The sequence below is a fragment of the Corvus hawaiiensis genome, chromosome 1 (assembly GCF_020740725.1).
Source record: "Corvus hawaiiensis isolate bCorHaw1 chromosome 1, bCorHaw1.pri.cur, whole genome shotgun sequence".
NCBI lineage: Eukaryota > Metazoa > Chordata > Aves > Passeriformes > Corvidae > Corvus > Corvus hawaiiensis.
In genome coordinates this window covers 96,344,363-96,361,414 of record NC_063213.1, presented here as the reverse complement: position 1 = coordinate 96,361,414, position 17,052 = coordinate 96,344,363, and the positions used below count along the sequence as shown (strand labels likewise).

At 45.1% G+C, this 17,052-nt stretch overlaps 1 protein-coding gene across 7 annotated transcripts in view; it reads right to left on the bottom strand.

Moving 5' to 3' along the window:
* Nucleotides 1-469: 469 nt before the first annotated feature.
* The window catches only part of IKZF3 (IKAROS family zinc finger 3), a 37,817-nt gene continuing 21,234 nt past the window's right edge, over nt 470-17,052 (bottom strand). For 3 of the 7 annotated variants that reach the window (XM_048317808.1, XM_048317800.1, XM_048317792.1), the window contains 5 exons: nt 15,124-15,384; nt 14,293-14,460; nt 13,217-13,333; nt 6,360-6,476; nt 470-2,983 (listed from right to left, as the gene is read on the bottom strand). In XM_048317808.1, the coding sequence (XP_048173765.1) occupies nt 2,280-2,983; nt 6,360-6,476; nt 13,217-13,333; nt 14,293-14,460; nt 15,124-15,384 (1,367 nt within the window). In that variant the 3' untranslated portion in view covers nt 470-2,279. The remainder of the gene's footprint in view (nt 2,984-6,359; nt 6,477-13,216; nt 13,334-14,292; nt 14,461-15,123; nt 15,385-17,052) is intronic. The other 4 variants (XM_048317817.1, XM_048317826.1, XM_048317834.1 and 1 more) reach the window with 4 other exon arrangements.

Genomic DNA, 17,052 nt, shown 5'->3' with positions numbered 1-17,052 from the left:
CCCTGCCCACTCTTGGGGTGTAATTCATCAGTAAATGAAGAACCAAGCGAGACAGACACACCAAGGCACTGGAGAATGCTCCAAACCTGTTCCAGACCAAAATAACCAAGCCAGGAGCAGAATAAATCAGGGTGCCAACCAGTACCAGCAGTTTTTCCATCTGTTTTCCCAGACGAGGCAGTTTCCAGAGCTCCTCCAAGCTCGGAGACCTGCCCTGGACCAACACAGCCCCTCAACATCCAGACACGGCCCAGTGGGATTCCCACCTCCGAAGCCAGCGGCTCCAGGGCAGCACTGTGGGTCAGGGGTGAACATGGGTGTGTGAAGGGACAATTCAAGTGTATTCTTAAATGAATCCATTGCCCAATCCACCTATGGAAAATAAGATTTTTGGATGGTTCCAGGAGGCATCTCTCTGCAGATTCCTTTAGGAACCTGCCTTTGCCTGCCCTCAAGTCAGCACATCGTCATTATTTAAATACTTTATTCATTTATTGACAATTCTTTGGTGTTGAAAACTAAGCCATTGAAAAGCAAGCTCATCACAAAATTAGAAGTTGATAAAGACAACCACAATGTCCTAAAAATGTTGGACTGAGAAATGTCAGGGCAGCAGTGGAACCTTCTCTTTGTTCTCTGGGAATTCTCTCACTCCCTTTCCCTCCCTTTTCTGGACCCAAGAGCTTGGCCCTTGGGGCTGATCCTTGGTGGAACTGCAGCCTCCCTCACAGGAGGAGGATTGGTCCCACTGTGACACGGGTGTTCATTAGGGGAGAGCCAACATGCACCTTTCTCATGATGGGGCACTGGGAAACATCCTAAACCTGCTTTATAGCTCCACACATAACAGCAAAAGAGTTCTCCTCAACCCCAGGGACAGCAGGATCCTGGATTAGCACTTCCACAGCACTCTGGATACTCAAGCACACTACAGGCTGATTTATCCCACTCCAGACCCACCCTTAGTGGGAAAAATGAATATAAATTTCTTATTTTGTACATTAAAATTCAGGGAGGAAATAATTGAGCCAAAAGAATTCAGAGGGAGGGATGAATTTCAGTATTTCTTGACCCTCAGCTCTCCAGCCTTCCCTCAGGGAAGCGATTGGATCACCAGAGATAACACAAAAGCAACACAGCTCTCAAACCACACAAGGGATGCAGAAAGTCCATCAGAACACTCTTAACTACAGGATACAAAAATACTTTGCAAAGACTAAACCTTCACTCAGCAAAGGCGTTACCAAACCCCTCTCCAGCACAGGGACACTGCCATGGCTGTGGGGCCATGGGGGGGATTCAAAGAACTGTTGTAAAAACTGGCTTCGAAGGGATGGCAGCTGCTCGGGGTGTGGAGCAGCACCTCCCGAGGGCCATCCCAGGGGGGGTGTGGCTCTCACACACCTGCCTGAGGTCTCACCTGTCCACAGCTGGCCAGGGCCACCCTGTGGGTACAGGGATGGCACGGCCATGTGTCCTGCTGTGGGAGCAATCAGAGGCACAACACAGAGCACAGCTTCGTCCTCATTCTCGGCACCCATCAGAAAGAAGGAGTTTCCAGCAATGAAAATCGGGATTTCTCCCAGCCCACATGGATGAGCCAACCAGTGACCTCACTGGGTATCCCAAAAATATGTATTGTTAAAAAATCCCAACCCCAAATAGGTCTCCTTTCTTATTTTCCTCTTACTGAGTGACTTTAAAAAAAGTCAGCAGTGGGGTAAGAAAATTGAAAGTGTGGTGGGGCCACACATTCCTTAGGGCTTAGGGGAAAATCTTTAAGGAGGAATTAATAATCCCTCCCTTTTCCTGCCCTAGTTTTCCTTGTTTTGGTGATGAGCCATTGGGAGGCCATTGGGATTATAACTAGGAAAAGCTCCTCCAACACGCTTCTGACCATACATCTGAATGAGCAGGGGAATTGGCATGAAAACCTTTTGTGCTGACTTAAAGCAAACTCTATAAAAACAAACACAAGTTAAAAATTGAAAACATCATAAATGGCTCTGAAGTTTCACAAAAATAAAGTTCATATCAAAACCAGTCTCTGCTCCTGGTGTTTCCCACAGTCCCACTCACCACAGCAGCCAGGCAGAGATGCTACAGAACACTGAACTACTGGGGAAGAAGAATTTTAAAAAGTGTCACCTCCTTGTGACACTCTTAAAACTGGCCTAGAAAAATACTCAAGAAATTTCATTATACTAATTAAAAACCCAACCAACCAAGCCTCCCCTCCAATTGAAAACAAAGCCTTTGACCTTGGAAAACCGGTCCCTTCACTTGAGCACAACTCTGTGCTCTCCCCGAGCTATGTGTGAGGAGAACTCATACCGGTCGTGGCTCCGGTAGCCGCAGACGTTGCACTCGAAGGGGTCACGGAAGCCGTGGCAGCCCATGTGGATGGTGAACATCACGTAATCCAGGAAGAGCACGCGGCAGTGGTCGCACCGGTACACCCCAATGGCCTCCCCTTCCTTGTTGATGACCTTGAAGGCATCGCGTGGGCATATGGCGGGTGGCTTGATGATGTCGTACGGCCTTGGGAAATCCTTCAAGGCCTGGAGGCCGTTGCGGGTTGGAGCCGGGATCACCTGGCTCTGGTGGAAGGTGGGATTGGGCCTCTCCTCGTGGTTGCTGTCAGTGTCTGTGGAGTCGTGGCCGCTGTTGTTTGGGGAAAGGCCCCTGTCGGATGACAGGCTCTTGTCCCTGAGGTGGCCATGGCTCTTCTCGGCCTCCAGCGTGGTGCCGTTGGGCACGTCGGCACGGGGCAGCGGCAGCGGGTACAGGCTGCTGATGACCGGCACCATCTCGGCCGTGGGGGCCGGCGGGGTCTGCACGAGCGGGCGCAGGGCCTCGGCCCCGAGGTAGGTGATGGCGTTGTTGATGGCCTGGTCCATCATGCGCCCGTGCATCATCTCGCTCTCCTTTTCGTACAGGAAACTGGTGTTATAATTGACATCAAAGCTGGGTCGTTTCTCACCTGCAAGAGATGAGAGGTGACAATTACCTGGGTGGGTAAAGAACTATTTAAACCTCTTGATGACTTTTGTAAAGGGTCTCTGTGAAGTGAAGGGGCATTATATGTTCTCTGCTGAAAGAGGCTGTTCTTAGACTCAAGTAGCTTTTGGGTGGGGTTTTGTTGATTTTTATATTTTCTTAAACCTCAGGCTTAGAAGCAAACCAGTTTAATAGAGGAGGTGGTGAGGGTACTTTTTGAGAGACTCATCTTTGACAACTCCTTGGGCACTGAAGTCAGTTTTCCCACTGTCCTTTGACAGCTGCAGCTTCCTCTGCACCACAGCTGGCTTCTTGGACCTCTACACAGGTATTCAGGTAAACTAATACTGGCAGATATAAATATAGATATAAACCCCTCACATTTAGGGTCACTGAGTACGGGGTTAGGGAAAGAAAAATGTTTTCCTCTGAGTGTGCTGGGGCTTGGAAAGCTCTGGACTGGACAGAAGTGGAGGAGAGCGCACCTGAAATTCTTCTCACACCTCTCTGGGCAGCACAGTGCAACTCCTGTTCTCTGTGCCAGCCGCAAGGAGGAAACAAACTGCACCCCAAAAGCACTAAAGGCATTTTGGGGGTAAATGTCTAGAAATAAGTAACTGAATTCTGTGGTTACTAAAACCATAAACTTGTTCATCACTTAAAAAAATACAAAAAAAAGACCAGATGAAAGGTTTCACGTGCAAGTGACTCGCAAACATTAGATCCACGAATCTCTTAGTTACGGTAACTCGACTGGTGCAGATGTTTATCAGTCACCTGTCAACACCGTGACTCAATGTGTATGAAACTCGTGGGGTTTCACTGCAGAGGCAGAAAAACCCAGAGAGCTCACGTTTCTCTTATAAAACACTCCAAAAGGTTAACGAACCACAAGAGTGTAACTGCTTCCAGCCCTCAGCACCACTCGCCATCCAGCTTCACATGGAAGGAAACAAAATGCCACAGTACTTTTGAGTGACTCATAAAAGCAGCTCCAGGCAAGTGAAAGATGTGAATAACTTGGAAATTTAAAAATAAAAAAAGGCAACAAAAGCAAAAAAGACAGGACTGCCTAAAAATTTTGGTGTTAGGATTCACTGTCGTAATGTAAGACACAAAAAACATGATGTATGATCACAGGATTGTGGAATATCCCAAGCTGGAAGGGACCCACCAGGACCATCGAGTCCAGCTCCTAAAGATCACTGAAAGTCTTGCGGTGCTTTGTGATTCCACTGTCCTGGCGGATTTTAAGGTTCCCCCCAGGAAAAGGCTCTGAAGAGGGGCCTGGTGCAGAGGTGAAGAGTCAAGTGCAGGGTCTGGTGGTCCCTGCCCTTGTGTGGGACTTGTACTGGTACGCACGAGGCAGCTACTGGGGATGGAAATGTGAAAAAGAAAGTGGGCGAGACTCCTGGTGCTTGTCTGAATCTCTGCAGAGCCCTCCAATTACAATAAAGGGGTTTTTCTTCCGATCAATAGACTTCATTCAGAGAAACGAGCCAAACAAAGATGCCTTGTTAGTGTATATCCCTGTCCCTGCTTCCTGACTAAATGAGACATCAGCACTCATTCCCAGATTTCCCAAGGAATCCCCACGCTGGGCTGTCAGATCCGAGATCTGACAAGGGCAGGTCAGAAAGGCACAGGAGTCAGACCAAGGTCGGACAGCCTGCTCCTGAAAATATCCTTCCCAGGGATACAAGAGACCAAGGGGGGAATGTTTTCACATTTAATTTAACAAGAACAATCACAGAAGCTCTAGAAAAACAGCAAGTTTCAGAAACTGCTTATTTTGTGCCTTTAGGTGAACTGTGATGGGTTCTCCAGCTTCTCCACACAATCACCTGTGTGTGCAGTGCCAGTTCATGCCATCCAGCACCAGCACAAATCCCAAAGGGTCTGGGCCGCACAGGTGCTCATTGGCTGCCAAAGGAAACCCCAAACCCACTAGTTCTTCATGTTAGGCCTATGCTGAGGGGGTGCATCCTGCTGCAGGCGTGTTTAATAAAATGCATAAAGGTCAAACTGCTGGTGATTGCACAATGAGAGAGCTGAAAAAATGCTAAAATAGAGGAAGCTAAAGAATTACAAACCAATTTGCATTAGTATTGCTTTTTGAATCACAGCACGACATGTAAGGGCCGAGCTCCAAAGGCCCAGTTTCAGTCCTGAGCATCAAAGGCATTCAGATGGAGTGTGCTGGTGTGGCTGTGCTATGAGGTCACCTTTAGAAAGCCGCAATAACGTAAAATAAATCAATAAATGTGACCAGTTTTCATAGATGAAAGCCCAGTGCCACCCACCAAAGCCACTAGGAGCTCCATTACCTTCAAAAACGGAGTTAGTTTCCTGTGTGGATGGATCCAGCTGCACGCCTTTATCTGGGATGCATCCAGCTGCACAGCTTTACCTGGATGGATCTGGCTGCACACCCTTACCTGGCTCTGGACCTGGCATACCCTGTGCCAGGGGTTTGGCTGCAGCAGCTGTGGGAGCCCTGCCTGCTCTCCCAGCCCACATCTCTCCCTCCCCACGTGGGCCCCACTCAGAAGGTGAACTTTATATTAAGCCATAAAAAAAAAAAGCACTTGTTACCTTATATAACCCTACAAACAGCACAAATAAGGCTTCACCAGCACCAATATTATATAACTGCTGACTAAGGGTTTTCCTTAGGACACTGGGTTGCATTTTATTTTCTTTAAAGACAGGCTGATGAAATAAGACTGGCCAAGAGGATCAGGTGTTCGCTGAAACCCAGAACTTGCCTAACTAGTATTTAAGATCCCAAACATGCAAAACTCTGATTGTGTACAATTAAATGCAAAGAAAATACTATGGAGACATCTGCTTGCTTAAATTACCACAAGAAAGGATTTGATATTTTTTAATCATAGACAAATTTAGGAGGATGACTAAGAGAAATCCAATACTTTTCTGTCTTTAGGCCTTATTCCACACATGAATCCTGCAGGAATCTTCAGCTCCTGCTGACAAAACATTAACTTTCCTGTTCTTTGCCTGCTCTAGATCCTAGCAGAGAATATTTCAAATGCATAGATACAGAAATGGCACGTGGAAACTCATAAAATATATTTATAAATCACCTACATAAAGACACAAGGCACAACGGTAGCTTCCACCCAGTTTAAGCAGCCAACAGAACAAATTCTTTTTATTTTAATCAACCCCCTACAACAAATCACTAAAACCCCATCAGAAAAATCAGTGTTACTTTATTCTTTTGTATTAGGTGCTAAGCTTGAGCAGGATATTGAAAAGAAGCAGAGGCATTGTACTGTTTGTTACCGACCCGCACGTATTTAACTGTTGCAGATGAAAAGGGGTTTTGTTCTTACCAATAAATTTCTGAGGCATTGAGCTTTTTCTCTTTGCCACGTTGCTCGCTAGCCTGTCCAGCACAAGGGCTCTTTCAGTCCCCATCTCTGCCTTGATGTGCCTTGCCTCCACGCTGGCTAGGTTGGAAAATGTGAAAAGGAAGGAAAAAAAGAGAAAAAAACACAACACGTAGGTGAAAAGGGAAAAAAAAAAAGACAAAAAAAAGGAAGAGCTGACTGGTTTAATCTCCAGTTGGCCACATAACTGGAGGAAACAGTTTGGAGATATAATGCAAAGCTGGTTTTGCTTTTTCTGTCGTTCCTGCTCTCTGAGTACCCGTTGTGGTCAGTGGCAGCACAGCCCCGAGCTCACTCATGGGGGAGCACAAACCAGAACTGTCGCCAGTGAGAGGAAGTAAATGAACTGGCTGGAAGGTTGGTTAAGTTGCAGATGGAGAGAGAAGCTCTGCTGGCCTTTCTTTTTTATTCTGAGTAAGGCTGGGTGACACCTGCACACTCACAGTGCTTCGAGCTGCAGGAGACACTCAGTCCTCTTGCTGCACTTTTCAGATATCAGTCATAGATGTCTTAACAAATCACTAAGAAACTTGTATGATATGTATCAGTGTTCCAGTAAAATAAAAGCAGTAAAACTTCTCAAAATTGAAAATTTCTAACTCTTTTTCTTCCCAGGTGTTACCGTCACAATTTTTTTTCCTAAATGCTACAGCTAAAACTAACTATGCATGTTACCTCTGTGTTTTAAAGCTTTTTACAACCTCCCAGATTTCTAATTTTTGGAAAAGTACCTGTGTCCTGTGATGACTCCTTTGGGACTGGGCCACTTAAGGCTCTTCCCGTTTTCCAGAGCTCTCCTCAGCTGTGCCAAGCAGTGCCCAGCACTGCACAGAAGCTGTGCTTGCTCTCAGCTCCTGGAGGCTGCAGAGGCCTTGAGCTGGAGAGCTGCCACCTCATATCACTACTACCACACTAATACTGATCGTAACTGCTGTGGCTTCCCCCCCAACCCTGCTCACACCTCAACAACACCCATCTGGAGTGGCACTTTTATATCAAAAATTATAATAAAGAGTAAACTCATTGCTAAGAGTACCGGTGACAGGGATCACTATGCTGAGAAGTGGACACACCTTAATGGACTGCCCAAGTCTGTAGGAGTTGGAATCTCCAAGCTGAGGACAAAGGGGCTGATTTACTTTCCCAAGGTAGTATAAAAGGTTGGATCTCACTGTGAGAGAGTCCTGGTTGCTGTGTTACTGTACATACACCAACATATCTAAATATAGAATCATGGAAACATGGAATGATTTGAGTTGGAAGGGACCTTGAAGATCATGCATTCCCACCCCCTGCCGTGGGCAGGGACACCTTCCACTAGCCCAGGGTGCTCCAAGCCCTGTCCAAACTGGCCTTGGACACTTACAGGGATGGAGCAGCCTCAGCTTCTGTGCCAGGGCCTCCCCACCCTCAGAGGGAAGAATTTCTTCTTACATCCCATCCCAACCCTACCCTCTGGCAGTCTAAAACCACTGTCCCTTGTTCTGTCACTCTCTGCCTGTATAAAAAATCCTTCTGCCTCCTTTTTATAAATCCCTTAAGGTACTGGAAGGCCAAAATGAGGTCTCCCTGAATATATGAAGCACAACCTAAGTAAGAGACAAGCAGTGCCAGAGGAAAGTGATAGGAACACTTTGGTATCACTTCAGTCCTGCTAAATACAGATTTATTGAGTATCAGACTTAAATTTCTGTTTGCCCATTAGAGCAAGTGCTGAAAGTGCAGCTTCATCCTTCCCAGCTCTGTGCAGCCTTTCCCTGAGCGTTTCAGTCTGTCCTCTGTACCTGTTTGTCAGTGCTGCTCCTGATAACACGAGTTTCAGTCAGCACAAACCATGACTCACCAAACCTCAGCCAGAACTATTTGTTCATGTTTGTTCAGCAGTTTGAAAACGTGAAGTGTTTCAGAGGTACTTGGTGCCACAAACACCAGCTATGAATATGAGTCAGTGAGGATGGGATAACAGGGCCTGGCTCCACTCGGTCACAGTCCTGGGACCTTGGGATGTACGTGACAACCGGCCCTGTGCTGTGCATGAAGTGCCTTGAAGGTAATAACACACTGCTCTTTTAGTTTCAGTTTTATTTCAAATTACTCCAGTATGTTTGGAGGCTCCCATAAATATATTCATCCCTGCTCCCAGCATGAAATACCCAGACACGATGTAAGAGCTGCATGAAGTGAGACAAAATACCAGGTTAAGGTGACACTCTGAGGGGAGGGGAGGGAGGCAGAGTGTAATCACCTACTTGGGCTTGGGCCAGAAGCTCTAGTTTGGTCTTGAAAATTATAGGATTTTTAATTTCAGGACTTCTGTTTAATTCTCATGCTCCAAAGCCTGGCATATTCATCCTGAGTTCTTTATATTAACGTTAGATGACAGTAGTCCAAAGTTTGAACTACTCCCAACCCCAAAACCTCATAATCTTGACTGGATCATTGCACAAGTCATTAACAACAGTAATCTAAATTTTCAAAACCCCAACAACCCTGAACAAAATAATACAAACAGTGCTGTGTAGTCAAAAATGTACTTTTTTCTTTGTAAAAAAAAAAAAAAGAAAGAAAACACAATTCACCCATATCATAAAAACAGCTCCCTGGTCCCTACCAGTTCTTTGTTTTTCTGATTTTGTTGTTCTAGTTCCTCTTTTTCTCAGTCTTTACCTCCAGGAGTTGCACCCTGAGGACCCATGGGTTGCTCTAGCAAAGCTTTAATTCCACATTTTCAGAGTCTTTTTCCCTATCCTAACAGGACTCAGCACGGAGCTGCTGTCGGCCCTCCCAGCCCCAGGAGCACACTGGAAGTTGCATTTAGCATATCAGGGATGACTTGTCAACATTATTTATGTGCCACCAAGGGAACTTTAATTGTTAAATTAATGTCAGGAGGGCAGACGAGGGCTTCCTGCAGGGATAACAGAGTCTTTCCTCAGAGGAGATCTGCAGAGACAGTAACTATTGACCTACATAACATGTTCTGGGACTTCTGTAGAATCAATCTCCCAGCTTCATGGTTCTCTGCCCTTTTATTTTAATGCTGAGGGTCTTTGCTTTCACATTAAGATTTCTGACTCCTTGCTACTGCCTGTTTTTTCCTAAAGCAAAAAATATTTATGGGCCACAAAAGGTCTTTGATGACATTTTCACAACCTGGCCTGAGGGGAAAAGTGTCTGCTCCCAATAAGATGAAGGTGGTTATACAGGTTCTCACCCACAACACTGCTCTCTGTACCCAGAAACTAGCTGAAAATTATCTCATCCAACTTTTTCTTCTGGATCACTTATTAAACAATCCAAGATTAATATTTAGCATTTAGGAAACCTTTTTTAATCACTCCAAATTCTCCAAAGGCTTCTCAAACTCAGAGAAGTAATCACGCCCTGTGTTCCTCTTCAATGATCCTCCCTCTGGACAATTCCACTGCATATTGTGATTTAAATAACTAAGTAATGCACTATAATGTCACATGGACACTATAACATGTATCTAAAAACAAAATTCAGGCTGGACTAACTGAAATGGTCAAGTGCTTTGCTCAAAATTACACTGAGAAAAAAAAAAAAAAGTATAAAAAATCCAGACTTCCAAAGCACTGAATGTACAGCAGCCTGGGATCTCAGGATATCCAGCAAGCTCAGGGCTCTGATGGCTCAACTTCAGGATGAGAAGGCAAAAAAAACCTCCGAAGATGCTGAAAGAAACTCTGCAGCCCAAATAAATCACCTTGTCCCTTTTGGTCAGATCTAATCAGTGACTCTGGAATTACATGGGAAGTTGAGCTCCTAAGCATGGAATTTTATATGGTATTAAAGCTGGGTGCCCCTCTCCTGCTCAGCCAGCAGCAGGGCTGAGGATGGTCTCCACTGACCCCCCGAGAGGTGTCCATGCTGCTCTCAGCACTGCTGCCCATCTCAGAGTACATCTCAGATGTAATCCTGCCTGTACAAAGCACTTCCAGAGGACCATTTTCCTGCCAGTGTGAATTATTCATTATGAAGACTCTTTATGTTGTCTTGTGAGTGCTGGGTGAGGAGCTACCACTCCGAACAGTGCTGTTCCCTGGCCATCATGGGTTCACTGAGTGGTTTGGGTTGGAAGGGACCTTAAGGATCATCTTGTACCACCCCCCTGCCAGGGGCAGGGACACCTCCCACTAGGCCAGGTTGTTCCAAGCCCTGTAGAACCCAGCCTTGAACACTTCCAGGGATGGGACATCCATCTCTAGGCCACCATGTCACTCTGTAGCTGGAGAGAGAGCAGATGATCTCCCAGCCCCAAGCACACACCAACACTCACCCTGCACTGAGCTGTTCCCATAGTGTGGTTTCTGCCACACCAACCAATGTGAGTAGAATTTTTAGAACATGCAGATATCGTTAGCAAACCCCCCAAGTACAAAGCTGAGCTGAAATTAGAGGCATTGCTTCCTGTAGCATCTCTGTGTGGTCACTCAAGAAGGGAGAGTGGAACAGAATTGGGTGATTGCGCAATGAGAACAATGTGAGAGAGATGGTTATCAGGAACAATGCTCCAACTATATTGTTACATGTAACTTTTCTTTTAGAAATATTTCCGCATTTGGAACATGCAAGCCTGGCACTAAAAAGCAACTAGAATGGTTACTATGGTCCTTATGCTTTTAAACATGTTAATCAATTAGGGATGATGGCATGTAGAGCACTTTTGTGTCTAAAGATGGCTCCATGTGAGAATCATAGAATTGTGGAATGGTTTGAGTTGGAAGGGACCTTAAAGGTCATCCAGTTCCACCTTCCTGCCATGGGTAGGGGCACCTTCCACCAGACCAGGTTGAGAAGCTTGCGAGGAATTCAGAAAAACACCAAAATTCAAAATGATGCGGAGAAGTAGGGAAAGGGTCGGTAACAGAAGGAGGATGTTTACTAAGCACAAATGCAAAGTGCTATACTTAGGGGAAAAAAATAAATGGAATGTAGTAAATGACCTCCTGAGAGTCTTTCCAGCTTTCCCACTCCCTGATTCTGTCATCCAACTTGCTGTTGATACCAGGGAACCGGATGGAAATGCCCTAGAAGTTCCCATTTTTCATAAAGTTTCCTACTTCCCTAACAACACTGCAATATTTGTAAGGGTGTGAAGGTCTCCAAGGCCAGGGAGCAGCCACCTCTTGGCAGGCTGGGAATTTGCATTCCCTGTGACCAGTTAAGGCTCCCTGCACTGCTGCAGCAAGGACTGCACCTCAGGCTCGGGATAAGGGGTGAAATGTTGCTATTCTGAAATGCTTCTAAACCATGAGAATGATTTCAAAGCAGAAACCTGCAGCAGATCTCATGTTTTCCATTTTCACGGGTGGACATGTTGAGTGTTTGCCATCATGGGAGTGTGTACTGTAACACAAACCACAGTTACAACGTGTAGGGGTTCTCACGAAACCCAAAACTTGCTGATGTGCTGATAACCAGTTACTTCTACTAATACTCCAAGAAATACGTTGTGTGCTGACAAGAAGAGAGACCCCCAAAAACTATAAAACTATTAAAAACCTCTATGAAACACTTTGTTAAATCATTGTTCTTTGGGAGTTTTCCTGCGTGTGTCACAAAGCCTGAAACACCAACCTACTCACTCTGCACTACATAGGGATACCTGCACCCAAGGTTACCATCACATACCAATGGCTCTTCCCACTGATTTTCAGGCCTGGCTTGTGATGATTCTTGCAGAATCTTGGCCTTACTGTTGTTGATAGAGTTATTAGGAGGAAATTCCTCTCTGTGAGGGTGCTGAGGCCCTGGCACAGGTTGCTCAGAGAAGCTGTTGCTGCCCCATCCCTGGAAGTGTCCAAGGCCATGTTGGATGGGACTTGAAGCAACCTGGGATACTGGAATGTGTCCCTGCCCATGGCAGGGGGTGGCATTGGATGATCTTCAAGGTCCTTTCCATCCCAAACCCTCTTTGATTTCATGTTTCCATTATTTGGTGGTTTTTCAAGGCTGCATAGCAAAAGATGGGAGCCTGAATTCTGAAACTGTAGCCTCAGCTCTGCTTAGATCAGTCACAGAATCCTTTGGGAAGTCACAGCCACTCCTTGACTCTGAATGGGAAGAGCAATTCTTTCCTGACTTACTGGTGTATTGTGAGACTAAAATCACATAGTTCATTTTAGGATTTGAGTGGTTCAGGTAAATCAAGGACAAAGTGGTTACTTTTCACCAAAGTATTTTGGAACTGCGGCGCTGAGACTGCAAAATGGAAAATAAGAAAAAGCCCATGTTTTGATACATTTTATCTTTTCCGAAGGCAGCTCTATACTCAAAGCCGCCTTTTACCTCTCACTCCCTCCTAAGCTGATCTGTCAGTGAGTTTTGGGATACCACTCCCTTTTCATGTCCTGGATCCAGGCCACTGGAACTGCTGCAAATTCTAACAGTTCTTATTCTAAAGTAATAGAATAAGAACACACCAAGACAGGAACAACGGTTGTCAACAACTCATCCCGTAAAATGAGCCACATAACAGCATTAATGTAGGAATAATTTAACTCACTGATCATCACCTCCAGAAATGCTGGGTACAAGGTATTTTTACACAAAGTAACCGAGAAAGGAAAAAGTGATTAAAATAAAAGCACTCTCTAACTACCTGCCTGAGGACTGTGATAAACCAGCCCCTTTAGAACATTATAGCCCCTCAGGTTACTGAAAAGGTGTGTAGGAAAAGCTGTTCTCAGGCTGTGGGTTAACAGCTCACCAGATGCCCTTTTACAAGCCCTGTAATGTACCCAAACCCCAAAACCACTGTAATGTGATAAACGCACCGGCCTCACACATGCCAGCATTCTGCAGGTAGGTCCGGCACCGCTCCTTGTGCTCCTCTAATGAGCTCCTCTGCTTGTAGCTCCTTCCACAAAACTCACATTTGTACGGCTTCTCCACTAGAACAAGAAACAATAAAATAATTAAAATAACCACAAGAAACCACTAAAACGCTGTCTTGCTTGAAGCGTGATGGTTTTAGCATTGTGCTTGTGGGGGACAGCACCACACTGCTGGCCTTGATTAAATCAGAATCTCATTTATCCTTGGCAGATAAGCTCATCTTTGACTTTGATTCTTTGTGAGGTTGAACCTTTTTCTGTACAGTGCAGTGCAGAGATAATATCTATCATTTAGAATCAAGGTTTTCTTTCTGAACCCATGTAGAACACAGGATAGACAAATTCAAGGGCAAGCACAACCTGGCTCTTGCAGAACTGGGGCAACTATGATCGAATTATACCTGGCTTGTTATCCAAGTCACCTCAGCTCTGTGCCTCCATTTCCCCGTCTGTAAAATGGACAGAACACCCTACCAGGCTTGAGAAGAAACATCTGTTGAGCATTTTAAGAGATTCAGATGAAAGGCACTACACCACGGTGAGGTGGCAATAGAGTCATCTGCCTGGGATTATGCTCGTGGAGCTTTCCTCACAGCTTAGAATGGGATGGGAAGAAGTCCCAGCAAAGCACATCTGTCTCACACTCTCCTCAAGTTCAGAGCTTGCTGGCATAGCCAGCTCCACTCATATGAGCTGACAAGCTGGTGATAGGTCAAAGGTTAGACTTGATAATCTTGGAGGTCTTTTCCAACCAAAATGATGCTGTGATTCTGTAAAAATACCACGGAGTTATTTGTGCAAGCAGGTTTGTGGGCTGTGACATGGGTTCCCCTGGTCCCTCTCTCCGCACCAAGAACAGAGCCAGTCCCGAGTTGGCTCCAGGAGCACCAGTGAGTGGTCACTGCTCTGTGTTGACCCTTTCACAGGCTGAGCAAACCTTGCTGACTGTCTTTTCCACACCGAGTGTCCCAGTGACACACATCCAAAACACATGGAGTGCCTGTGAAGTCACTTACCAGAATGTGTCCTTAAGTGACCCGTAAGCGCATCCCTCCTTTGGCAGGCATAACTGCACAGGTGACACTTAAAAGGTTTTTCCCCTGTGTGTAGTTTAATGTGGCGGAGGAGGTTTCCCTTCTGAGTAAAGGAAGCTCCGCACTGATTACACTGGAATGGCCGTTCACCTTAAAATGACATACAGAAAAGGACATTTAATGGTTACGTGGGTATCATGCTGTCCTCTGCCTTTTTGGAAGAGGAAAGAATGAGATATTGGATTGATTTCTTTCTATAGAAACACACAGAGTGTGACTTCAGTGGGAGGGAGGTGCAGCTCTGGTGTCAGAGCTGCTCGTAGCATATGTAGAAAACACTGCACAGTTCTTCCATGGAAAGAAGCACTCCGGAGGAGGCTGATTCCAACAAGCCAGCAATTTTTAGAAGAAAAAAAATCTTATCTTACTGCAGGCTGAAACTTAAGATGCTCATTGGTTTGTTGCCAAAGTATAGCACAGAGAGAAATTTATACATAGACTGAAAATGGCAGCACAAAACCAAATTAACTTTTGCTTTGTGCCAGAAATACTGCAATTACATAGTGCCTTTCATCCAAAAATCTTAAAATGCCTCGCCAACTTGCTTTTAATAATATTCAATCCCGATAAGAAGAAAGGTGGGTAAAGTGAGGCACAGAACAGCGAGTAACTTGATAAAGATCACATGTGGTGTCAAGGACAGAACAAGGAAACCCTGATTTTGGTATCCTATTTAAAAATAACTAGTCTAGATTAAAAATTATCATCCTTTCAGTACCCCAGCTCTTACAAGAACAACAGAGGGATATTTACCAGTGTGGCTACGCTTATGAACCATCAAGACATTGAGGCTAATGCAGGCTAATCCACAGATATCACAATTCATCTTTCCACTAGCTGGCCTGACGTTGTCATATGAACCCGAGTGTCTTTCCAGTTTAATGCTCTCATATTCATTATATTCTCTGGGATATGTGTAAGGCAGTTCAGATTCTTCCATGTTTTCCATAGGCTCGGAATTTAAAGCACTCTCCTCTCTTTCACTGTATTCACCTTTCACTTTAATCACATCATCTGCAGGTAAAACAAAGCACAGGAGTGAAAAAATGCTAATCTTATGCACAGTGAAGTATTTTAGGAAAAAAACACACTAAGAATTATATAAAACAACAGTATCAATCTTCCTAAAAGTTTTACTGAAACAAGCAAGAATGAAGAAATGAAGTCGAGACACGAAACTTCACTGGTCATGGACACTTAGTGATACTCACGGTGAGGTAACCCTTAAAAACAATTAACCTGCCTGGTAATTATCTTTGATAGAGAATTTCCTTCTACAGATTATGAAAGTAGAATACAGTACAAACGTCTCCTGAAATTACTAGCCAGGATTCAAAAGAAAACACTTATTCATACCACTCAAAATTATTATTTTTATAGAAATCAGCATTTCAGGTTACTCCTGTGAATTGGAAATACAGAAAGACAAAAATTAAAAAGAGTAATTTTATCTTATAACTTACACCTTCTTGTGGAACCTTTGGTGCTTGGAACAAGCCTAGGAAATATGTCTGGTCAATGCAAAACTTCCCGTACTCCCATGGGATAGATTCTCACTAGTTAAACCTAATCAATAATCCTAATTTTCACTTGCAAATCAGTTTTTATCCATAGCTCTCAGACGTGTGAGGAGCAGTTGATATCTTGGTTTACTATGTGAGTAAAACTAGCAGAGGTAGGCTAAGGATTTCCTGATAAATAAATATATCCCAGAAATGCTAAAATGTTTGCCTGAAGTAATTTTGTGAGGATGTGGCAAAGAACCTGACACCTCCTGCAGATCAGCATCCAGGGCCTTCAAACAGGTTCCTGGACCTGTAGCCATGACCAGAGGAATCCAAAGGCATTGCCTAAATGAATGCAGCTCCATGACAAAGGTGGATGTAACAAGCAGCTAATGATTTACTAACAGAGTAAAAATACACGCAAATTGGTCACACTGTATAAACAGCTGATGATTCCCATCTTAGGGTGCTGAATTTCCTTTCCACGATTAACGCCAACACCACCAGCACTTCCATTAAAATCCTTAATAATTGCCAGGACAGCTTTTTCTACTTAAAGCTGGCTGAGAAAGTTGGGGCTCTTCTCAGCCTGGAGAAGAGAGGGTTGTGTGGAGACCTCATGGCACCTTCCAGTGTCTGACGGGGTCACAAGGGAGCCAGAGAGGGACAATTCATCATGAGCTGGAGTGACAGGACAAGAGGGAATGGCTTTAAGGTGAAAGAGGGAAAATTTAGGTTGGGTATATGGAAGAAATTCCTCCCTGGGAGGGTGGGGAGGCCCTGGCACAGGGTGCCCAGAGAAGCTGTGGCTGCCCCTGGATCCCTGGAAGTGCCCAAGGCCAGGCTGGACAGGGCTTGGAGCAACCTGGAATAGGGGAAGGTGTCCAAGGTGTCCCTGCCCATGGCAGGGGATGGAACTGGATGAGCTTTAAGGTCCTTCTAACCCAAACCATTCCATGGTTCTCTGACAAGAGACAGATTATGGTTGAAACTCAAGTTGTGCCTCAAGCTACTGAGTGAAGACGAGCACCACGAGATGCACCACACAGCTTCCTGTTTGAAAGTCTTGTTCTCTGGCCACCTGCTCCTCCCTCCAGCCGAGGGTTAGACAGTTCAATCTGGCACTGAATCACTTGTCCTTTCTCCAAAGTACAGAACATGAACTGCTGAATATGTA